The sequence below is a fragment of the Nuphar pumila genome, chromosome 5 (assembly GCF_984573655.1).
Source record: "Nuphar pumila chromosome 5, dmNupPumi1.hap1.1, whole genome shotgun sequence".
NCBI lineage: Eukaryota > Viridiplantae > Streptophyta > Magnoliopsida > Nymphaeales > Nymphaeaceae > Nuphar > Nuphar pumila.
This window is the reverse complement of record NC_143253.1, coordinates 115,422,869-115,447,603: the sequence shown is the minus strand read 5'-3', so window position 1 is coordinate 115,447,603 and position 24,735 is coordinate 115,422,869. Positions and strand designations below refer to the sequence as shown.

The window sequence follows — 24,735 nt, the reverse complement described above, 5'->3', positions numbered from 1 at the left end:
TGAACCTGATGAGTATTGAGATTTGATGGATATCTAAAACTGATCAGATGTAACAGTTGGATTTGGTATGAGCACCATTTGAATTCGAATTCAAATTCAAATCCAAATCTGTTTAGCCAATATCCGGATCTGATATTGATCATATCCAATAAAGCCAAACTGTTTACATCTTAATCGAAAGCCTTTCCCGGCTTTAGCTTAGTTTTTTTTCACATAAAAATGTCTAATCACAATTTTGTCTAACCATGTTGCACTGCCAAGATATGGAAATCTAGTTATTGAAAGATAGGCATCTTGCTCGTGAAACCGTGTTTACCTTAGTGTAGTGAATTTTTTTTGTCTTCTCCACTTCATATTGGTCTAAACAAGCTAGATTGATGCAAACATGTTTTATTTAGTAATCCAATTTCAGAACACTTTGATGCCGCTCCGCATGTCTGGCAGGAGCAGTTAGTGCACGTCACCTTGTGTTGGGACTATAGGCGGAGCTGCAGCCCAGTCCTACCTCTCAGCCCAGTTAAAAAAAAAAAAAAATTTAAAAGCCCAGTCTTAGCCCAGCCCTGATTCCATATGAAATAGATTTTTATCCATTTTTGTAGCCCATCCCTGACTGCAGCAAATAGTTTGATTTGTCCATATGAAATAGATTTTTATTAATAATTGTAGTCATTTTTTATTTTATCTCAATTTTATTTTTGAGGACGCTGCCCCCAAACCCCAGACTATCACACAGTTTTTTTTTTTTTTTTTGCTACACCCCTGTTTGCGCCCCCCCCCTCACATGAATCCTAGCTACGCCAGCGAACTTGGAAGGTTGCAAGTTTGAATCTCAATGGTAGCAAGTTTGAATCTCAATGGTATGGTTGTATAACTGGTAGGGGTCTGCCTAACCCCAGCTTTCTATGTCGAAAAAAAAAAAAAAAAACTTTGATGCCCTGCATTGGAACCAAGGTTGGTAGATGAGTCAAGCTAACTGAATATGAGGTGTTAAAGCTTGCCTTTTTTATTTTTTTTTAGTAAGTCAAGCCGATCTCCAGCTCAATTGGTTGGTGCAACAGCAAAATGCTGGAGCTAGCTATCGGTGAAGAATCATAGGTTCGAATCCAGGGAGCACCCACTTGGCACTGAAGGCAAAAAGGTTAGGACCATCTCTTAAGACAGTTCTCCTTTCAGAAATTACTGCATAAAGCACGAAAAGTTTCAGCAATCATTCACCAGGTAATTGTTTTATTTACTTAAGGGTAATAAAGACATCAAGCTCTGTCCTTCACCGGTTGCAAACGGATCGGATCTCGGATTCCAAAATATATTGGGAAGTCGGATAGATTCGGATCCATAACAGCCAAATTTTGCAAATTTGGCTTTCTGAATCCGACCCGTTTGCAATTAATTCACTACTATAATAAGAGAAAGAGAGAGGTGGAAGGGAAAGAAAGAGAGAGAGAGAGAGATGGTGACGATGACGATGCTCTCTGAGAGTGAGAGTGAGTGCTATTCCGACGTCGAAAGGAGGAAGAGTGCGCGAATGACCTTACGAGGCTCTCCCTAGACCTCTTTTCTTCTTCTTCTTCTTTATTTATATGTTCATTGGCTGAGGAGCTGTACGCCGCTTCTTTTGTGCCCTCTCGTCTCGTCAATCAGAAAGACTTCCACCGCCACAGACGTCGGAAGAGTTGCCGGAGAGGTGAAGGTTAGTAATTTTTGCTTCTTCTCTTGTGAGATCGGGGTGATTTCTATCTTGATTTTTGTTTTTGTTTTTTGGGGATTTTTGTGGACATCGGGAGCTTTGCTTTCCCTTTTTCGTGTTTTTTGCTCGTTTTCTGTTTACTTCGTTGAGCTGTAAACTTTCTTGATTTTTGGTCGAGATCGTAGTAATTTTGCTATGAATATCCTCCTTTTCTCCCACCTTTTATGAAATTTCGAGTTTTTTTGCTTTTTCTCTTCGGCTTTGTTGTGAATTTCGTTGATTTTCCGAGCGTTCTTCAGTTTTCGTCGGGGGTTTTGTTGAAATATGTGCTGTCCTCGACCTTGCCCCCTTCTCCGTTAAAGTTTATAAACCGGGCAGAGCTAGCGCCGAATCGTTTAGGGTTCAGGGTTGCGTCGGTTCCACACGCCGCTCCGACGGATTCGAGCCGGCCCTACTGCCACGGAGAGGGTCCTCGACCTCTCCGTTATTTCCAGAATCGCTGAATAAGGAGACTATCCGGGGATCTGCCTTTTTCCTTCTTTTGGCTCTCTCTCCTCTTCTTTTTCTTTTTTGATTTGGTATATCTTTTAGAGAAGGAATTTTTCGCCTGTAGGGGGATTCCGGTTCTGAAGAAGTTTCGATCGGTTAGAGTTTTTAGGTAGAATAATCCGTGCGATATAGATTTGTTTGCTTTCTGTCTAGTTGGATGCCTCTTTCGTCATCGTCTTTAGCCGCTACTGGTGCCTAATTCTCTCTCTCTCTCTCTGGCAGATTCCGCTGTGTCCACTACGTTCTATATGCCCCACGATTGCTTTACAAATTGCCTACCATCTCTCTCTCTCTCTCTCTCTCTCTTTTTGCGATGAGGAGAGAAAAAGAAAGAGAGAGGGGCGTTCAAAAAAGAAACGTCAGCCAACTTTCTGCTTAGGCATTATGTCTATTTCACTATTTACCGACTGTGTTTTTACAGTGACCCCTTTCGTCCCTTAGGGTTGGGATCAGGTGATATTGAAAATCACCACCAATGGTGATTCTTCCAATATCGGGCTTCATTATGGATTCTTTTAAACTTCTCTTAAGGGTATTTTCGTACCATCAAGACGGTGGTACAGACATGCCTTAGTGGTGATTTTCATTATCACCTGATCGCAACCCCGTCCCTTCGCACTCGGCTCTCTCGTTTCCCAGGTCACCTGCTGGTCCTTTTAATTTACATGCCACAAGGATAAGTTCGTAGAAAAAGTAAGGCGCGACGTCTCAGCGCCGTCCATCTCAGAGATGGACAGTTTGGGTCGTGGTCATGACCCCCTTCTTCCCCATTATCTTCTCGTACTTTTGATGGTAGAATCTTTTCATTATTGCTTTCGGGATTGATTGAAAACCAGGGCTTCTTTTTCTTATTCTCACATCCTCCAGCTTAGCTTGCCTATCAACTAAAAAAAAACAAAGTGCCCAAAGTACACACACTTGTAATTCTGAAGTTGCCAAAGTATATATTACGATTAGGCATTCCTTTTTATGTACTTGTTTTAAAAAGTTTGATGGCTTTGCTATTCTGATGTCAACGGAAGCTCCCGTTATTGCTGTGTTTATGTGGAGAGCAGATCGTGATCTGCCAAAAGTGATTTGGCATCCTCACCGTCCACAAGGATGAAGCAATGCACGGTGAAGATGTCAAATCACTCTCTTAAAGTGATTTGACAGATCACCTGATCTGCTCTCGTGTGTGTCCATAGATGGCTGAACTGAACCACATGCCACATGATCGGATAAGAATGAGTGGGGGAGGATCTCAACGATTTGGAATACTTGGCAGGCAAATTGATGTGGTCAGTTAGGAGTGATGTCGCTGTCTTGTCATATTTTCAAACTCTATGGTTGTTGGGGGTCAATTCGGTGTCGTACACACCTCACCATGCCTTTGTCGAGCGTTGATCACGTAGGACGGGCAATAGTGGCCCTAGTACCGAGCATCCAAAGAATATATGATGATACATATCAGATATTGAGATTAGCTGAATTATAATGCTCAGTAAACATTTTTTTGGAATCATTGGCATCTTTTTATTAAGAATGCATATGCAATAAATATATAATATTACATATTAGATGTTAAAATTGACCAATCATATTTAGCAAAACTTGTTTTTTCTAAGATTTATGCTTGATTTAGGACCCTAGGTTATTTGATTTTTTTTATATAAAATCATAATATATACTTTTGTTATATGTTTTAAATAAATTAAAAAAACTTGAATAGTCCGCTCTAAACCGGGAGGGTGGTGTATGTTCTCCCCCGATGATTCACTGAATCCCACGTCTGTATTCAGGGGTCCGAATGAGCACCACGTATACAAGCACATGGGGCTCGTATTCCCGTGTATGTTGACATCACTTAGCATTGGAGTATGGTCTGGTTGCAAAGACTTAAGTACCCTTTTTTGCTATTCTTTTCATAAAGCGATGATTTGAAAAAATGACAAAAATGCCTTTCATTCAAAAAAGAAAAAACAAATGGTTCAAAAAAAGGACAAACATGTCCTCCATCCAGAAGGTCGAGGATGATGTTGACTCTTCAAAGTCTACACAGTGAAACAAACCTTAATCGTTTCGTCGATGGTGATCCGGCGAAACGATGGTGAACCGACGATCCAATGGTCATCCGGCGAAATGAACCTGAGCCATCAAAAATGGCTGTTTGAACTTTTCATCGTCATCTTCTTCTTCTTCCTTCTCCGTAAAACACTGTAAAACCCTCTCTCTCTCTAGAGAAGAAATCAAGGGAGGCAAAGAGTTCCCCCTGAAGAAGGCCATAAACATCAACCCTCTCACACTCTCTCCCTTCTCTTTCTACTTCTGTGCACATCCAGCAGACGATCCTACATTGCTCCATCAAACACCGACTGACCTGCACACTGATTGTAGCATCGTTCAACTTGATAAGTTGTGGAGCCTGATTCATAGTTTTTGCCCTTACAGGAAGGGGTTTGGGGGCTCCTCACAGCGTGGGTAGCATCATTCAACTTGATGAGTTGTGGAGCCTGCTTTAGAGTTTTTGTGCTTACAGAAGGGGGGTCCGGGGGCTCCCTTCCGGCGCAGGTCTAGGGGAGGCCGTTCCAGGCGGGGGGCAGCGCCCCCCGGACCAATTTTTTTGGAGCCTCGTATAATTTTTTTATTTTTTTTTCGTCTTTTAACTATCGAAAAAGAGCAATAAAGCGTTTTCTTTCCCACGATTTTTCTAATTTTCTTTTTCTGTTTTTTTCACACAAATTTTTCAATGCCTCCCGTACAACGATTTTTACTATTGTCAGGTCTCCAACGAGCCCCACAACGATTTATAGTGTTGTCCGGTCTTCCAACAGCGATTTGTAGTATTGTCGGGCCTTCCTACGATGATTTGTAGTGTTTTCGGGTCTTCAACGAGCCCAACAACCATTTATAGTATTATTCGACCTTCCAACAACGGTTTATAGTATTGTCGAGCATTCCTACAACGATTTATAGTGTTGTCCGGTCTTTCAACAACGATTTGTAGTATTATCGGGCCTTCCTATGACGATTTGTAGTGTTTTCGGGTCTTCAACGAGCCCAACAACGATTTATAGTATTATTCGACCTTCCAACAACGGTTTATAGTATTGTTGAGCATTCCTACAACGATTTATAGTGTCGTCCGGTCTTCCAACAGCGATTTGTAGTATTATCGGGCCTTCCTACGACAATTTATAGTGTTTTCGGGTCTTCAACGAGCCCAACAACGATTTATAGTATTATTCGACCTTCCAACAACGGTTTATAGTATTGTCGAGCATTCCTACAACGATTTGTAGTGTTTGCGGGTCTTCAACAAGTCTCACAGCGATTTGTAGTGTTTTCGGGTCTTCAACAAGTCCCACAGCGATTTATAGTGTTATCTGGTCTTTTAACAACGATTTGTAATATTGTCGGGCCTTTCTACAGCGATTTGTAGTATTTTCAGGTCTCCAACGAGCCTGACAACGATTTATAGTGTTATCTGGTCTTTCAACAACGATTTGTAGTATTTACGAGCCTTCCTACAACGATTTGTAGTGTTTTAAGGTCTCCAACAAGCATCACAGCGATTTATAGTGTTATCTGGTCTTCGAACAACGATTTGTAGTGTCTTTCGTAAATCATTATAGCGATTTGTAGTGTTTTTGGGTTGCACAACACAGAATAATAGGGGTCTGGTTTTTAGTTAAAATAGGAAATAAAATGACCATAGAAATCTCTGAAAATTTACAGGAATAAACTAGGCGCAATAACGAAGACACCACTTTTTACGGATTTGGAATATGATCTTCGGTTAGGGAGATACGACCATGATTAGTTGGTCATAATTACGATAACAATTTATAGCGATTTGCTTACTGAATAACACTACAAATCACTATAGTGATTTGCGGAAGACACTACAAATCGCTTTATTGCTCTTTTTCGATAGTTAAAAGAGGGAAAGAAAATAAAAAAATTATACATTGCCCCAAAAAAAATTAATCTGGGGGACACTGCCCCCCGCCGGGGGCGGGCCACCTTGAACCCCCGCCAGCGGGACCCGCGCCGGGGGGGGGGGGGACCCCCTGACCCCCCTCCTATAAGGGCAAAAACTCTAAATAAGGCTCCAAAACTCATCAAGTTGAATGATGCTACCCACGCTGGGAGGAACCCCCAAACCCCCTCCTGTAAGGGCAAAAACTATGAATCAGGCTCTACAACTCATCAAGTTGAACGATGCTACCCACGCTGGGAGGAGCCCACAAACCTCCCTCCTGTAAGGGCAAAAACTCTAAATCAGACTCCACAACTCATCAAGTTGAATGATGCTACCCACGCTGGAAGGAGCCCTCAGACCCCTCTTCTGTAAGGGTAAAAACTCTGAATCAGACTCCACAACTCTTCAAGTTGAATGATGCTACCCACGCTGAAAGGAGCCCCCGGACCCCTCTCCTGTAAGGATAAAAACTCTGAATCAGGATCCACAACTCATTTAGTTGAATGATGCTACCCACGCTGAGTGGAACCCCCAAACCCTCCTCCTGTAAGGGTAAAAACTCTGAATCAGGATCCACAACAGTCAATGTGCAGGTCAATCGGTGCTTGATGTAGCAATATAGGATCTTCTGTTGGATGTGCACAGAAGCAAAAAGAGAAGGGAGAGAGAGTGAGAGGGTTGATGTTCATGGCCTTCTCTAGGAAAGATTTTTTTCTCGAATAATCCTGCAGTGCAGAGACTGGGTCTTCGGGGCACTTAAGTCTTTACAACCACTCCTTTTTTAGAATCATCATTTTTTTTGACACCAATGGAAGAGAGGGTACTTAAGTCTTGGCAATCGCATCAGACTCCAATGCTAATTAATGCTGACAAACATGGGGATATGAGACACACATGCTTAAATACGTGGTGCTTTTTGGGACCCCCGGGCATGAGATGCCCTGTTCGGGGGGATAACATATAACCTGCTTCGCTCTAAACCGGCTATCAGATACCGAGTCCCGAGAAAGCCAACCATTGTGACTTTGATTCTGAGATAAGGTTGGACCTTTTTTTTTTCAATGGGCAAAGATAAGGTTGGTCTTGTCTTGACTATCAAAATATTACTCGGTGGAGGGAGAGTCCAGATCGGGTGCAATATAATTGCACAAAATTTTGTGCATTAAGCGCTCCATCGCCCTCCATCAGGTCTTGGGTCCCACACCTGACAGGACCTGTCCCCCAAGATGGAGGGTGATCAGGTGCTTAATGCACAAATATTTGTGCAAACATATTGCACCTTATCAAGATCATGGACGGTAGCGATTAATTTTGAGTTTTTTTGCTCCCACCTTTTCATTCATCATATTCACTGGACTTTAATCCTCTCACGTGCAGCTAGCTTGGGCTAAGATATTGGGAAAGAGTAGAGGGCGCATGCATGGGGAGCATTTGCTGGCCTTACTTTGATCCCGAGTACGAGACACTGAACCAGAGAATCAATCCCCCAAGGTAAAAAATCGATCGACCATCTCACTCCTGTGAAATTGTTGCGACACTTCTTTAGTTTTCATGCTTTTTCCTTTCTCCTTGCTTGTTTTTATAAATTAATGGCCTACAACTCGGTGCTGGAACAACCTTGTATCGGTTTGAAACCGAGTCGTCTAGTTATCTTTACTGACGATGACCTTGTTAGATTGAAACTTGGTATTTTAACTCACTCAGTTTGGCTGGACCACAAAGTGGGTTAGGTCTGGGAAAGCTCTGCTGCAGTCGTCTGAGTGTTCGTTGAGGTTTGACAGTGTTGTTAGTCTGGCCCCAAAAGGTGGAGACTGAGAGAGCTAGGGTTTTTGGATTTCCTAGATATATAAGTCTTCTCCTAGCCTTCTCTAGGCTTCTTGGTGCGTTGGTTCAATTCAAGTCGCATGAATTGCACATAGGTTGTTGTAGGTGAGTGTTTTGACATCGGTCTTATTCTTGATATCTTTGAATTCAAGAAGAGTGTTTAAGAACTGCTTTGATGAGTCACATTTTCTGGGGTCCTTTTGGTAAAACCCTTGAGGTCCCCCTGCCCACCGGAGAGTACACCCAGCTTTGACTTTATGGCAAGGGATGCCACCCGTGGCTTTGGAACTTGTGACGTCCCGTCAACTTGGTGACATTAACAAATCACGCCTACCAGATAAGTGAAGATCTTTTGGCCACTAATGCACATACTTTACAAAGTACTTGGGCCGCATAGAGCACATAGAATCGCTAATTAATGATGTAGCGGTTTTTTTGTGTAAAATACAAACACAGAAAATCGTCATGGGTGCTGTGATTTTGTGTTTTGTGTAGCTTGTAAAGTACTCGGGCTCGATCATTGGATTTGCTCCGATCCAATAGCCACATGCACCATGCTTTCTCAGCCAACCCAACTCATTATTCTCTAACAAAAAGGCCCGTGACAACTTGGCGAGGTGATAGCCAAGTTGGATTGGGCGCCAATTCATCAGTCATCACCAAGCTGTAGACGAGTAAACCGAGTCCTTTGACGAGTCACGACTCGTTGTCATCCGAGTTATACATCAAAATTCCTCTAATGACTTTGTTTATCTTTTCACTTTGCAGGGTATCGATCGACAACGCCACCTATAGCGACTGCACGCTAGTCAAGGTAATGCCTGAGCGCCTTATTTATTCCTTTTTTTTTTTTGCCCGCCTCTCTTAGCACGTTTATGTCACTGAAAGTGAGTTGTTTTTCGTGGAGATGCATGCGGGGCCCACAGTAACAACATAAACACTGAAAACATGCATTTTCGCAAAAAAAATGGCATGCCATTTCACCCTGGAGGTGGGTTTTTCGCAAAAACGGTTCCTGTGGGGGTGAGAGGTCCGATCCCATTACCGCGGCAGTGAAATCCAGGGGCACCCCCCATTCCGTGACATGCAAACGCCCCTTTAGGATAACTTGAGATAAGATAAAGAAAATCACGCCCACAAAGAGGTGAGATCCGGGCAGCCTGGAATCTTCCTGCTGACCTAAAAGTACATATATTCGGTGAAGAATCCAATGACCCATTGAAAGGATACGGTCAAGCGTGTCTTTTTCTTGATATCTTTGATTCCTAACCTAAAGGGAGTGGTGGAGAGACCACCCCCGGCCATCAACTTGAGATGCAGCCGTGTCAAGTGGAGCCGGCCAACCAACTTGTGATTTCCTTAATTAGTTTAACTTTCAGTTTATGTTTATAGGCAGGTAGTTGCCTATTCCCATCTGTGTTTGAAAATCTATGCTCTCATTTTTTTATAAAATATTCATATTTTTCATCGTAAAAACATGATCTAAGTGTTATTTTGTAGCAAATCGACTATGTTGCAGTATTATATATATGTGTGTTTGTAGGCGCTCCACTTTTCTTTAAAACATGTGTTCGTGTGTCCATATCATATCATGTGAAAACATCAGGTGCAATATAATTGCACAAATATTTGTGCATTAAGCACCTGATCACCCTAGGGCAGGGCCTGTCAGGTGTGGGGGCTCAAGACCTGATGAAGGTTGTTAGGGTGCTTAATGCAAAAATTTTTGTGCAATCATATTGCACCCGATCCCGGCAAGTGTCACATCCTGCGTTTTGGCACCGTTGGTGTTTCGCTTGATCCTTATCTCTTTGCAAAATGGATCAGATTCTGTGTCTGTAGGGTTCTACTGTATTGTTCCCTTACATGACCAAAGTGTTTGTCTACTTTTTGTTTGAGTAACTACGAAAATCTGACCAATGAGCTAAAAAATAGTTTTATATCGTATTTGAAATGAATTAAGAAAAAAGTCAAGCAGTAGAGTGAGTAACCAAAAAGTTGTCCTGTCTTTGTAAATAGAGATAAGTTGGGAAGCTTTTTGTAATTTTGTGGCCTTTATACAGTGGGTACGAATCCCGTGGCCTAGCCAAACAAAAAAATGAAGTATATGAAAAAGCATGGTGCATCATTTTTTCACACCATCTTGTGGTAGGGAAGCAAGCGGGCCTCACAGACTTTTCAAGCTCATTTTATCATATATTTATCAAAGTGTTTTCAACAGTTATATATTTCAAAAAGCGGTCATTTTTTGTGCTGCAGTGCTTGGCATGCAGCTCCGCTGCTGATGACCATCTTTCTCAAAAAAAGAAAAAGAAGAAGAAAATCTCAACATTTCTCGAGAAGACGGGTGGTTGTCACGCAGGTCTGCTGCATGCCCACCATGCGGCAACGCTGCATATAATGTGAAGTCTTTCAAAATTACCGTGATATTTATTTGTCTCTATTATTTCGGCACTGCCTCAGGCAGAAAGAAGCATATGAAGTGTCGAAGAGGATTGAATTCGTTTTTTTTTTTTTTTGTGCAGGTTGACAGCGTGAACAAGCCTGGAATATTGCTGGAAGTTGTGCAGGTGTTGACTGACCTTGATCTCAGCATCTCCAAAGCCTACATCTCCTCCGATGGCGGATGGTTCATGGACGGTAAGAAAAAACAAAAAGAAAAGGAAATTCTCAGGCCTTGTTTGGGTTTACTGGAAAAGGGTTTCCACGGTGAGTTGGAAGTTGGAACCACCAGCTTTTCTCCACCTTGGTGGAAAAAACGAACAGCTATTATCTTAGGTTGTGTTTGGGTTCGCCGACTTGACTCACCTCAGGGCCAGACGCTAATGCATAGAGATCCTTGTGTGAACTGAAACCAAAGTCTTTAGCTTTGGGTTTCCTGTGAAGCTACTGGGTCATGTCTCGGAGACAGGCGTGACACGAGTTTGTAAATTTTTAGAGAAAGAAGACGCAAGGACATGGATATTTTCAATTTTTTTTAAAATCAATAAAATTATTTTTGGGTATTTTTACATGTAAATTTCATTTTCTCTTTATTAAAATATAATTAAAACAGATGAAAACCTATTAAAATATTGTCTGTACGTGTCTAGGTTATAGCGATTTGTGGCCAAAGCGACTGTGGTCCTTGTGACATAGCTGCTGGTCACTGCTGCCATAGACTGACATAGTGTGTTACTTGTCCTTTGGGCAGTTTTTCATGTTACGGACCAGAAGGGGAACAAAGTAAATGATCCCAAGACCATCGAACTTATAGAAAAGGTGAGGGGAGGTGGGCTCAACTTCTCTGCTTTCTTTCCCTTTCTTCCAATTGCGACTATGAAACAACTCGTTTGGCCTACTAAATAATAATGAGTACATGTCGTTTTCCCGTGCCGCCTAACAGGGGCTAGGGGCAAATGGGAGTCCGAAGACCCGGGTGCAGTCGGTGGGAGGGGAGTACACGGCCTTCGAGCTGATGGGCAACGACCGGCCGGGCCTCCTCTCCGAGATCTCCGCCGTGCTGGCCGACCTCAACTGCAACGTGGTGGCCGCGGAGGCCTGGTCCCACAACACCCGCGTCGCCTGCGTTGTCTACGTCACCGACAGCGCGACGTCCCGGAGGCTCGACGACCCCGCCCGCCTCGCCGACGTCCAGGCGCACCTCCGCAACGTGCTCCGCGGCCGCGACGGCCCCGCCCGGACCAGCGTCTCCACGGAGCTCACCCACACCGACCGGAGGCTGCACCGGATGATGTCCGACGACCCGGACTGCGACGAGCTGATCGGTGAGGAGGAGGCCGGTGGCGGCGGGGGGCTCCGGCCGCGGATCACGGTGGAGAGCTGCGAGGAGAAGGGGTATTCGGTGGTGAACGTCAGGTGCAAGGATCGGCCGAAGCTGCTGTTCGACACGGTGTGCACCCTCACGGACATGAACTACGTGGTGTTCCATGCCTCCATCGTCTCGGACGGATCCTACGCTCTCCAGGTAAATACCAAAATACTTGTTAAGAGATTTGGTAACTGTAGCGATAGTGGTGGCTGGGTTCGGAATCTGGAGCTCAGCCGGATTAGGCCGTGGACTAGGTGCGCAAATTGGGTGCAAACTTTTTCCCCTTAATCAAAGCGGGATCAAGTGCAATCACATTTCACAGTCAGTGGGGGCATCACCTTTTTGTGAAATGTTGATTGCTCTTGATGGGCTTTTCTTCGGTAATAGGCCCGAGTTTTTTTGTCGGGAGGATCTGAATATGGGCATTATTGAGTCCTACACAGGCCGACAGGGCTTAACCGGATTTGGTTCGTACTAGGATTGTGATAACCAATTTAGGTTTTTGCTGTTACTTGATACCATTTTACATATCAATTTTGGATGTTAATTGGATTTGGATTGGAGACTTTTCCGGTTGGATATGAAAACTCCAAAGGGATTTTGATTATTTTTTGCTAATTGTATGAGGAAAGTTAGATATTGAAGCCAAGCTTGATATGTTGAGTTTTCTAGCCAATGCCTATTCTGCATGGCTATGAACAACGAATCGAAAGATCACTCTTACAAGGCTTAATTATGACTAATGATGAAAATTAAATTACAAATGAAGGATTGGTTGTTATGTATGGCTCGCAGTGAGAGCAGTCACGAACTTACATGTGCATTTTTGTCAAGTGTTAAGTTCAGGTGTACACTTACGCTTAAAAGGTCATATGAGATGTGGTAACGGGAAGTGTAGGTGTTATAATCAATGCATACTATCAAACGATTGAGTCGAGTTACTTACAAATTTAATGAATGTCATCTTAGCAAGTTGCCACAAGCCTATAGGGCTTAGCCAAGCCGAGAAGCCCCTGTTCAAACCTAGATCATTTAACATATGGTGGTCATATCAAGTTTTTTACACTATGGAGTTGCATGGTCGTATTCAAACATCTAGCAGTATACATGCCATTAGTACTGTGGTATTCAATTGGCTGCCTTATATATGGAATGTATTGGGACCCACTAAAAGTGTCTGGATTGTTGATCTTTGCCAATCAACGGTGCATGATTGGTGATTGACGATAACAGAGATCAATGACTGGTTTGGACCCAAATGGAATGTTGGTTGGGGTAAGACAAATTTAACATTTGACAAACCAGCTGAAGGTAAGCCGACCCATAAACTTTTGCTTTAATTACTTCTTCATAACATCCTTGGACTTGTTCATGCTGACACTTTAGAAAAGTTGGTCTTACTCTGTTCCATCACATGCATAGCATGTGAATTCCACTAGTTGACTACTAAAGCTGACTACAGAGCAATGTGTAAAATTGCAAAAGCAGCATTTTGGATGAAAGGGCCTGTCAATAAGATTACTAAAAAAGGAGGGAGTGCTACGCTATATTGTATTTAGGCAAAAGGTAATGTATTTAATAAATAACCAAGTGTTCTATTCCATTCATTGAATAAGTACATTGAAGTGCACTATCATTTCATTAAAGATGTGATCAATGCAAAGAAACTTTTGATAGAGAAAATTGTGACAGAATGTAGCTATATATTGATCAAAGCCACTATCAAAGCAAACATTCAACCAATGCTTGAACCTATTAATGTTTAAAGATAAACATGAAGATGATTAGGCCAAGATAGAGATTATTGAATATGGTCCTCACGAATAATTGGGCTAGAGAACTACCAAGACCTAGGCATCTAATCTATGTATATATAGAGACCATTCTTGGTGAGTGGTTCATAATTAAAAAAACAAAACAAAGCCATCATTTGTTGTTATATTGGGTCAGTGAAGGTAGCAAATTTAGGAGAGGTGGCCCATGATAGGTGAATTATTTCTTATAAACAAGGAGTGTAAGTCCCCAAATCAACATCAATGGATCATGCAAATAAGTTGCACGTTAACTTAAGTGAGAGCTTCAATTTAAGGTTGTGAGAGTAATTAAGTGTGTGTGTGTGTGTGTAGTCTTTTCTGCTTGTAATTGATTCTTCATTATTCCAATAATTAAACCTTGTAAGAATGATCTTTATATTTGTTGCTCGTAGCTACACACAACAAAGTCGAGTTCATCTCTTATAGGATCTTTGAATGGTGAACAACCAAATAAGGCTCATGATTTGGTGCTAGTTTTTTGTAGTAGGTGTGCCCACTGGACTCAGTTAGGCTTGCAAATATATTGCTTGAGGTTGAAATGGACCAGGCTGCAGATGTGTGCATGGATTAGTCTTTGACTCACTTCAGGTTTGGTTTTCTCTCAATGCCAAGCAAGCACTTGCAGATACAACCTAAGAAAGATATCCATCTTGGGGGGTGTTTACATGACTGGTTTTCCTAGATGGCATGCTAACTTTTATGCCACTTTTCTGGATAAGTGGGTGTATCAAAGCAACCTCTTCGAGATGGGTTTTCTTCTGTCATAAAGACATGTTATTTGGGTCCCTTGTCTAGGGATTTTTTAAATAGATTTTTGTATACTTTATTTGCTAATAAATATATTCTGCATAAATTTAAAAATTTATTTCTTATAAATTAAATATTTAAAAGAAATAGATCACCTCATGTCCCACTTTTCATAAAGAGAGTGTTCATGTCTCAAATCAGTGCTTTATCTGTGTCTGTATTGATCCCAGATGGTTCTTTGCTCATCCATGTGGCCAAGTTGTCTGCAACTTGAATCAAAGTTGGTTGAGTTTTTGTAACTTCTACTTGGCTTGATTAGTTGCACTGGTGACATTCAGTAAGGTTTTTATTCAGAACCCAGATTCTGTGGGATAGGTTTCATGCTCATCTGCATGTTCCATAAGGATTGGTTAGACAGTTTTAATGGTCTGGTTTTGGGAACTAGGTCCAGCCTGTTTGGTTTGCATGGTTAGGTGGTGTTTGAATGCACCGATCTACTCAGAAAAGTAGGGAATTTATTTTCAATTTTATTCTACTTTTTTCTGGATAAAAGGTTTTCAACTTTATCCTACTTTTCTGGAGTAGTGGGTGCATCCGGACAGCTTGGGCTGAGCATGGTTAAGGGTGCATTTTTCCTGCAATGAAGAGGGTTCCACACTTAAAACCACTGGTTTCCTTGCAACACAATCACAACCTAAATTGCAGTCCGAGTTATATCAGGTTCTGGTTTTCTTGCGATGCAATCACAACCTAAGTTACAGTCTGAGTTACATCAGGTTATAGTTTCCTTGCAATGCAATCACAACCTAAATTACAGTCTGAGTTATATCAGGTTGTGGGGTTTTGAGCACTTCATCCAACCCCTTTTGGGCTGGGTCAAGACTCAGGCCATGTTTTCAGAAGTTGGCAAAATCAACCAGGCAAAGCTGTGCAAGGGGTGACGAGTTCAGGTCTACTGGGAATGATTTGGAGTTGGCTAAAAGGCTGGAAGCTTGTCCCTGAGCAGAATTCAAAGCCTATCGCAGATCAAGAATTTTCATGTGAATTACTTGCGATATGAAATTCATTCAACATTTTTCCTGAATGAGGAATATGCTTTCACATCCCTTTTATTGCTTCTTTTATGTTCTTTTTTCAACTTTTAGGCTACATTTCTTTTGCATGTGTGAGAAGGGTAGGGTTCTGTTTTATACACCTTTCATTGCAGATCTACAGAACGTTAGTTCTGAACTTCTGATAGAGATATCTCTCAAACATGAAAACTGTGGGCCACAGTTAGAATTCCCTAAACGAGAATTCTCTCCACCGGATCTCAAATGGACTCTTAATGATTTCTACGGAGCTTAACTGTAACTTTTGGCTGACTTTGCAGGAGTATTACATTCGGCATATGGATGGCTGCACTCTTGACACAGAGACAGAGAAAAAACGTGTCATCCGGAGTCTTGAGGCTGCCATTCTGCGTAGAGTCTCTGATGTAAGTAAACAACCAAACTTACAACTACTAATTAACCACCTCTTTAATGAAAAGCTACTGGTCAATTGTTTGTCATGTTTGAGAGTGACTGACATGATCTTAATGATGTTGGAATTCATGAACTCTTCCATCTTCCCCTTTCCTGTAATGAATCTCCAAAATATTGGATTTCTCATAAACCTCTGTATGCATCATGCCATGTCAGGTATATACGCAGTTTCCTTTTCAATTTTCTTTAGGGTGTGTTTGGATACCAACGTGAGAATTCTTGTTAAGGACCCTGTTTTTTACTTTTGTTTGAAGAGTTGTTTTGATAGACTTCAAGCTCCACCATTTTCTCCTAAAATTCCATAGTGAAAAAAACAAAAACAAACTTCTTCTATATCATTAGCATGTCATGTTGTATGATGGTCTCGAAGTTAATCTCATGCATTCATATGTACTGTCATTGTATGTTGTATGTTGCATGCTTCTAACAGGGTTTTACATGATAATCAAGCCTATCAAGGTCTTTCAAATTTCAAGTTTAAAATAAACGTAGTAGTGGGACAATAGTAATTAATTTTATAAATTGTATGTGGAGAAATATAGTGATTCTGAGTTTTCTCAACTATGGACATCTAAGCCATTACAGGACATATAACTGCTTGTTTTGATCTGGATTCAAGTTCCACCTACTTTGGCTTAGTAGAGTGTGTCTAGTGCTCCCCTATAATTCCCCACCTGACTCTTTTATGTGGCAATTTCAAGGTTCCAATGATGGCAATGTAGTCCAAGTCCAAGAGTTGCACAGAACCAGGCAACTCATTTGTGGTTTGATCACCTCAAGATTAGTCCTGGTCCAGGTCTAGACTTTTTCTCATTCAACTTTCACAATTAATGCCATGTTTTTTTCATGACATCTGCACAGGGTGTAAGCCTGGAATTGAGTGCTAGGGATCGAGTCGGGTTGCTGTCAGATGTGACTCGAGTCCTACGTGAGAACGGGTTGTCGGTGATGCGTGCCGAGGTATCAACAGTAGGGGGCAAAGCTGTCAACGTCTTCTATGTGCGAGATGCATCAGGGAACCCAGTGGACATGAAGACCATTGAATCTCTGCGCAAAGAGATAGGTCAGACCATGCTGCTCAATGTGAAGAAGGCGCCGGATTTGGCCAAACCCTCCCAATCTGTGGGAACAGCCAAATTCAACTTCTCTTTCGGAAGATTACTTGAGAGATTCTTGGCTTGAATGTGTGATGCTGACAATCTTTCTCATCGTGACATGTATATATGTCATCAATGTATGAGTGCTCTCTCTCTCTCTCTCTCAGATTCGACTTTGGGATCCATTATAAAACACGCGTGAAAAAAAAAATGAATTTGGTAGTAAAAGAAATCATCAAATTGGAAGACTTATAAAAAATCCATTTTCATGATTCATAATTCTTCATACTCCCCTCTGTTTGACATGCCAAAATATGACCTACAAATTGAAGAGACAACCGGAGATGTTACAAAATGATCTTCAAGATTTTGAGAATAATTTAATCAGAGGTGTGATCAATAGCTAGAGTAAGAAACAGTAGGCCTAATAATTCCACATCCAACATGTTCAGATGGCATTCATGCTTTTCAAAACGATCGGGGCAAGCAATCCAAAATGACACGCTAGCATGCACAGGTTCTGTAATCAAACCTCATCAGCTCCTTTCTTGTAGCTAAATGCTACCTTATAAAAATACTCTGTAAAATTCCATTTCGTAAGTATGTGCATTGAAAGTTAGAAACGATCTTCTATTGTCTTTAATGCGGAAATTAAGAGGACATTGCCTTTAATTTGGCAAGGCTTTCCAAAAAGGTTGCCAACCTATGCTAACCTATGCAGTTGCAGCGTTGGTCAAAATGCCTAACAATTATTAGGATTTTTTTGCAAAATAGTCCCTATCTAATTGGTGATTTACGAAAACATTCCTGCCTTATCCCAAGCTAGTGCAAAGAGATCCTTCCATTAAAAGTGTTACTATCATTATACAGTGATCATGATTTGGGGGCTTCGTAAAATGATTGTTGTACCCTCCTGAACTAAAATAAATATAACGTATTGACGCTTTGCAAAAAGAACTTTTAATGAGGCAGAAATAGGTACTTTATCAGCATTTAATAGAGTGTGAGGACGACTTTAACCCTATGAACGACTTTGGAAAGGATAAGCAAAAGGGATGGATCACGTGACATCATTGGGTGAGTCTTTTAGATTTTAAGGGTTACTGGACATTTATGAGGTGACTTTTCATGTATTGTCATTATGGTCATTATGAATCTCTCTCACTATGATAACTACCTATCTGTTATAGGTCTCTGCTCCCCCCAACAGGGCCGGTACTGAGATCTCATGTTCGGGGGTTCCAAATAGCGCCACGTATAAGATCCAGACCGACATGGATCCCGATGTCTGTCCGCATCATACTGCATCGTAATTTGGTGCCGCAACAAAGACTTAAGTACCTTTTACCGCCATTCGCTTCCTCTTCTTCGAACGGACATAAATGCCCTCCTTCTAGAAAACTGAATCATCGGTTCGTGAAAAGGACAAAACTGCCCTCCATCGTTATCGCGCCAAAACATTCCGCAGAGTTTGCGTATGTAGCAAGCGTTATGTTGTAGGATTCAAATAATTCAAAACAATTCATTCTCGCTCTAAGCACTCTACCGGAGATTCTTTGCTTTCATATGGAGTCGTCGGAGCATCCTTTCCCTTTGTGAGCATATGTTTTCGTCTTACGATCAACCGCAACATAATAACTACCTTCTGTTGCGTATTAGTTGTTACCACTGCTTACTCTACAGTTGGAATATCCAAATTCTCATCGTTTCGGTGAGTTTTGTGTAAGGTTTCTTTCTTCAATCTGAAGATTGCTTCTTATACAAAGATTTGTTTCTTATGAACCCAAATATTCCGACGATTTCTAATCATGATGATCGTGTAATGTGTTGTGCAGGTTAGCAATGTCTGCGCCTCATCAGATTAGAGATACCCTGTCGTTCTATGGGTTGTCTATTAGAGAAGTGATCTGCCAGTCCCATCTATCTAATGTTTTTGAAAGATACCAAAATATACTTAAGATTGAGAACGATGAAGACAGGGAAAAAGCCTTGGAATCGTATTATGCGGAGGATTATCCATCAGATATCGAGGCTGCGGACCAAAGGAAGAACTCTGAAGAACGAAAGATGCAGAACAAGGATGACAAATTGAAGGCAAAGGCAAGAAATATTGATCACAATATAGATAGAAGGCGGAGGATTAACGCACAAGTGATGGAAAAGATGAAGAAGAATGTGGAGGAGTTTGAAAGGTATGTTAGTTATTTAGTGGAGGACACTAAGGTGACATGTAAGAGGAGAGACTTGGAGCGTAGTGCAATGCGAAACAAGGCAAGGCTACTGAAGGAGGAGGAGGAGAGGCGAAGGCAAATGAATAAGGAGGAGGAAGAGAATGAACAGAATATTCCTCAGTATGAGGAAGAAAAGAAAAGGCGAATGAGGGAGAAGGAGTTTGAGGAAGCTAAGGAAATGCATAGGCAGGAGAAGAAGAACGAGGAAAAGAAGGAAAGGCAACGGAAGGAGAAGGAGGAGGAGGAAGAAAAGGAAAGAGAAAGGAAGAAGCAAGAGGAAGAATTGCAGGAAAGAAGGAAACAAGAACTGGAAGAGAAAGAAAGGCGGCAAAAGGAGAAGGAGGAGGAAGAAAAGGAAAGGGAAATGAAGAAGCAGGAGGAGGAAGTGCAGGAAAGGGAAAGGAAGAAGCAGGAGGAAGAGGCGAAAAGGGAGAAAGAAAGAAAGCAAAAGGATGAGGAGAAAAAGCAGAGAGAAAGGAAGGAGAAGGAGGAGGGGGCGAAAAAGGAGAGATAAAGGATGCAGAAGGAGAAAAGAGAGAGGGAAAGGAAGCAGAAGGAGAAAGAGAAAAATGAGAGAGAAAAGAAGCAGAAGAAGGAGGATAATAGGGAGAGAGAAAGGAAGCAGAGGAAGGAGCAGGAGAAAAGGGAGAGAGAAAGGAAGGAGAAGAAGGAGGAGAAGAATAGGGAGAGAGAAAGGAAGCAGAAGAAGGAGGAGGAGAAAAGGGAGAGAGAAAGGAAAGAGAAGGAGGATGAGAAAAGGAAGGATAGAGAAAGGATGGAGAAGGAGGGTGAGAAAAGGAAGGCGAGAGAAAGGCATGCGATGATGGAGCCGGTAAAGATGGAGATTGAAAGGCAATTGGCAGCAGTGGACCCACCAGAAAGTCCCAGGTTGGATGGAGAACAGGAGAAAATAGCGACCAAGGTAAATATATCCGTTCTGTCTGTGAAGATTTAATGACATGTTTAGCGATTTTGGTATAGCGATTACTGTGTTAGGTATTAATATGTATAGCGATTACTGTGATAGTCTGTCTGCAACCAATATTATTTATAGCGGTTAGTAGAATAGTATTTATAAGTACAAATGGAACTAATTTACAATTGATAGGAATAATATGTTATTTTGTGTTACACGGAGTTCACAGGAGAAGTAGAGCACCAGGTGAAAAGCTCAGAGGTCGATGTCAATGGTCTGTAGTTCTGTCGTGGTATGGTCAGCTGAGTGCATATCAGAAGAACCGATTACAAAATATGCACTTCGGTGGCCTTTTGGACCAGCAATATTTTGAAACTTGCTAGAATACCATGACCCACCTGGTAAATAAATGGAATGATAAGACAAACACATTCCAGTTTGATTCTTTTGAGATCACCATGACTCTAGAAGATGTGGCGAGGATCACTAGCCTTAAGTGCGATGGCAGTGCTGTCCTGTTACGGCATTCAAACTATAACGCAAGGGAGAAATGCACGGCTCTGTTAGGAATGTCGATGGACGAATGGAGTCAATGTATTTCTGATGGAATGAATTCCACATCAATGAAAGTCTCATTTTTTCGTAATAAATGGGAAGGCCACTCCGCTACTTGTGCATCTGAAATAGCTGACCAAGAGTTGCGTGACTTCCTTCTATATTTTTTTGGTCTTACATTATTTTCCGATTGTTCTGGTTCGAGAATAAGTTCCATGTGGTTGCAGTACCTGGCAGACTTAGACGAAGTCGACGACTATGCATGGGGTGCCGCTATGCTCGCACACTTGTACAGTCAACTCCACCGTGCGAGTAATGGTACGAAAATTGTTGGTGGATTTTGGTCATTTGTTCAGGTATTTGTTGATTACATACTTAGTAATTGTAGACAAATCTCATTGCAGATTGTGGTGTTACTAATAATATTGTTTTTGTTAGGCGTGGGCGTTGGAACATATTATCCCATTGCGTCCACGTTGTGGCCCTCCGATTTATGGTTTTCCAAAGATCGGTCGCTAGGCTAGAATAAACGTCGCAGTTTATAATGCTAAGTCCATTTTAGATGGGTTGCAACTAAACGAGGTAAACGTTCTAAAATTGTTTACAATCGCGTCAGCATTTACCATTGAGTATTATAAATCGTTGTAATGTTCAGCATTCTTAAGTATCCATCACTGCAGGATTGTCTTCCGTAGTACATATCGTTGTTGCCATATCATGCGTAAATAAATTTTAATATATTTGTCATTCGTTATTAAAAAGAATTACCAATGTACAGGTTTTGTGGAGACCTTATGGAGATGGGGAGGACGATGATGAAGACGTTGTTGCGGAGGCTGCAAGATTGTCTCACCGCGATTTGTGGCTATTCTGCAATTTTGAAACCGAGTTGCAGCAAGGTAGTCGAGTTCTCCTACAATCTGGCTTGGGGGAGTCTATCCCAAATAAGCCTTTGGAAGTGAGAAAGAAGATAAATAGTGGTGGGGGCAGGAACGTGAATTGGCTCGATCGCTACAGGGATAAATTATTAAATTGGAACTCAGGTGGTTTCCCTGCCGTATCGTATGATCATGAAGGACGATAATTTGATCCCTTCTATTTCGAAAGGTATTGGGAACCAATGCGGCAAAATCTGAAGATTGAAAAAATTGTGAACCCATGCCTCCCAACTGCCCCTTCTCATGTTGCAGCCCAGCCTCTACAACCAAAATGTCGTCTCTCTCCGGTTACTACGACTAGTCTCTCAGTAACAAAGCGCGAGGAAGAGCGAACACTTGCTCTAAAAGAGAACATTGTCTCTGCCGCAAGGTTCGAAGTTATGGAGAGAGAGAATAAGAAATTAAGGGCAGAAGTAAGCACTATGGGGATTCAATTGAACTCAGTGGTAGAGATGATGGCCAGTTTTCTTAATAAAGGTCTCGCAACGAAGATGCCACGCAGGATAGACAGTGCACAAATAAAAAGTGAGAGACAAGTTTATGATATTTCATCTGATTCGTCAAATGCCTCGGAATAAATCCTAGATTTTCATTTTTATCACGCTAGGTTTTTGTTGTAATTGTATAATGAGTTGTAGTAACGTGACATTCTTTTATTGTTTAATTCTTTATTATTACATCTTTTCGTTTGTGGATCTCGGTAATAAATAAACTTTAATCGAAAATAAATGTTTGTTCAGAAATCGTGGCATTGCCTAACCTCTCTGGCATCGCTAAGATATATCATTTCTGTTTAGCAATCGCTGTATTTGTCTCCGCCTCGAAAGAATATCGCAAAAAGGATTGACGATGTAAGTCGTGAACAATAATTTAACGAGTTCTGACGGCATAAATGATAATAATCAATAGCGATAAGAAAAGGGTTTGTTGTTAAAAAACCGCTGAGGAAAGTATGTTGCATGAATATATTAATGTATCCATATACGATAATTAATAGAATAATCGTGAAAGATTATTCATACCTGAAAGCTTGTTATAATGCGACCGAAAAATGATGGGTTTTTAATTATTTAAAAGTGAATAATTTAATTTGCAGGGTGTTTCCGAAAAAGTCCGGCATGTGAGATGACATATTTTTAATTATTTCAAACGCAAAGGGCGGTTTGTGGAAAGACGTATTTTTAAATACTTCGAACGCAATCATTTAATTTGGCGGCGGCTATCGAAAAAAGGGCGGCATGAAAGAAACTATGTTCATTGCTTGATTTATTCTGTAAGTAACGAACCAAACAACATATTTCTCTGTTCTTCATGTTATCTGTCCTCTTCCTTCTCAAGTGGTTTCTTAGATCCAAAGGTATGAATGACACATTTTTGCGACCACCATCTATGCGGGTAAACAAATTGTATGTCTTCCTTGGTGCAATGCCGGCGCTATCGGCTATTTCAGCCATTGCAGCATGCGCTACAGTTACTTTACGATGTGACCTTAGCATAACAGTCATAAATGATGCAGATAAATCATGATTATGATGACTGATTAAAGTACGCACGATAAATTTCCCATTCAGATGTCTTCTCAAAACCAATCTCGCCTGACATCCACATCTTGATTCTGGCATGCTCCTTGTTGGATTTCCCATTGATTTCTTCCAACCTTGCTTGGAACAGACATATGTCTTTCTAACCAAGACACCCTATGCATTTTTTGACCAAGAAAACCTTCTCACACTGAAGCCAACTTTTAAGGCATAATCATTGTAAAATTTATATGCATCTTCCTCGTTATTAAACTGCATTCCTTCTACAGAAACATAGTCACGTGTAATTTCATGTACATTCCCAGTTCCTACGGTTTTATTAAGTGTACTGACATCAAAATCTACCTCATTATTGAATTGCATTTCTTCTCCTAGAACATTCAAGTCAAGTGTACTTCCGTGTACATTCCCGGGGCCTACACTTTTATTATGTGCACTGTCATGGTAGTCTACCTCATCATTGAATTGCATTTCTTCCACTGGAACATTCAAGTCAAGAGTGGGTCTAATGGCTGCACCCTTCTTTTCATGTGCATTGTTAGTGCAGATGTTCAATTCTTCAGTTGCGTCATAAGTATAGATATTCAATTCTCCAGATCTTTCGATTGATTCAGCTACATCGTCTTTATTACAACCTGATGATAAGCTCAACAATGTTTTAAGCAATATATCAATTTGTGTTTGCAGCAAAATAGCAAACAAATCGATATTAACTAACAAAACGGGAGTCTGTTACTAATACAGCGGTTTGAGATACAATGCATACGATGAATGAATGTAGGATACCTGATGGGGTAGAGGCCCTTCCTAGCATCTGCAAACAAACATTCTTGTCAATAGGTCCCAACGTCTTACAAATATCGATAAGTTTCCAACCTTCGTAAGAACAAGATCTACCTGCAATAACCAAACAATGCCTTAATGGCAGACAAGACAACATGCCTTCTTCATCGATCGCATGATGAGATGAAAAGCTACTCACGCTGCCTTAATGGCACTGGTTGGAATGTTTGTGCATCATTGCTTTCTTCGATAATGCCTAACAACAACGACAAATAAAAGAAGACAGTGGAATGTTTTGTAAGCAATATATCAATTTGCGTCAGCAAGCGGCATAGGTTTACTACGATTTAATCAGGATGCATATAACAACGGATACCACTAGGGTTAAGCAAGTCAAAGCAACAATTTAATGCATGAAAGTATCAAAGCAAGTACAGTTTGATGTTTGCTTATACTGAGCATCGACTTATCGCTTACCATGCCAATAAAATACACATGTCGTACATGTGTGTTGACGATAACGCTCTCATAATATCCACGAGGCTCTAAAGCGAGTTCAATAGAAGTCGCTGAGAGAGCAGCAATATGCATGCGAAAATTGCTCCGCCATGCGTGTAACGATGTGTTTCTGCATCCACATGTTTTCAAAGTCTGTGTACAATTTTTTTACAAATACATATTACATGAAATATAATATCTTACAAAACGATATATATGTATAGCGATTTGTAAGATATTGAAAATCGATATGG

At 41.2% G+C, this 24,735-nt stretch overlaps 1 protein-coding gene across 1 annotated transcript; it reads left to right on the top strand.

Moving 5' to 3' along the window:
- The first annotated feature begins 1,466 nt into the window (after nucleotides 1-1,466).
- On the top strand, nucleotides 1,467-17,251 carry LOC149838261 (ACT domain-containing protein ACR3-like). The gene is made up of 8 exons (XM_090006479.1): nucleotides 1,467-1,690; nucleotides 7,578-7,691; nucleotides 8,793-8,838; nucleotides 10,550-10,664; nucleotides 11,218-11,285; nucleotides 11,410-11,991; nucleotides 15,769-15,873; nucleotides 16,784-17,251. The coding sequence occupies exons 2-8, from the start codon at nucleotides 7,621-7,623 to the stop codon at nucleotides 17,102-17,104; spliced, it is 1,308 nt and encodes a 435-aa protein (XP_089862605.1). The 5' UTR covers nucleotides 1,467-1,690; nucleotides 7,578-7,620; the 3' UTR covers nucleotides 17,105-17,251.
- Nucleotides 17,252-24,735: the final 7,484 nt, after the last annotated feature.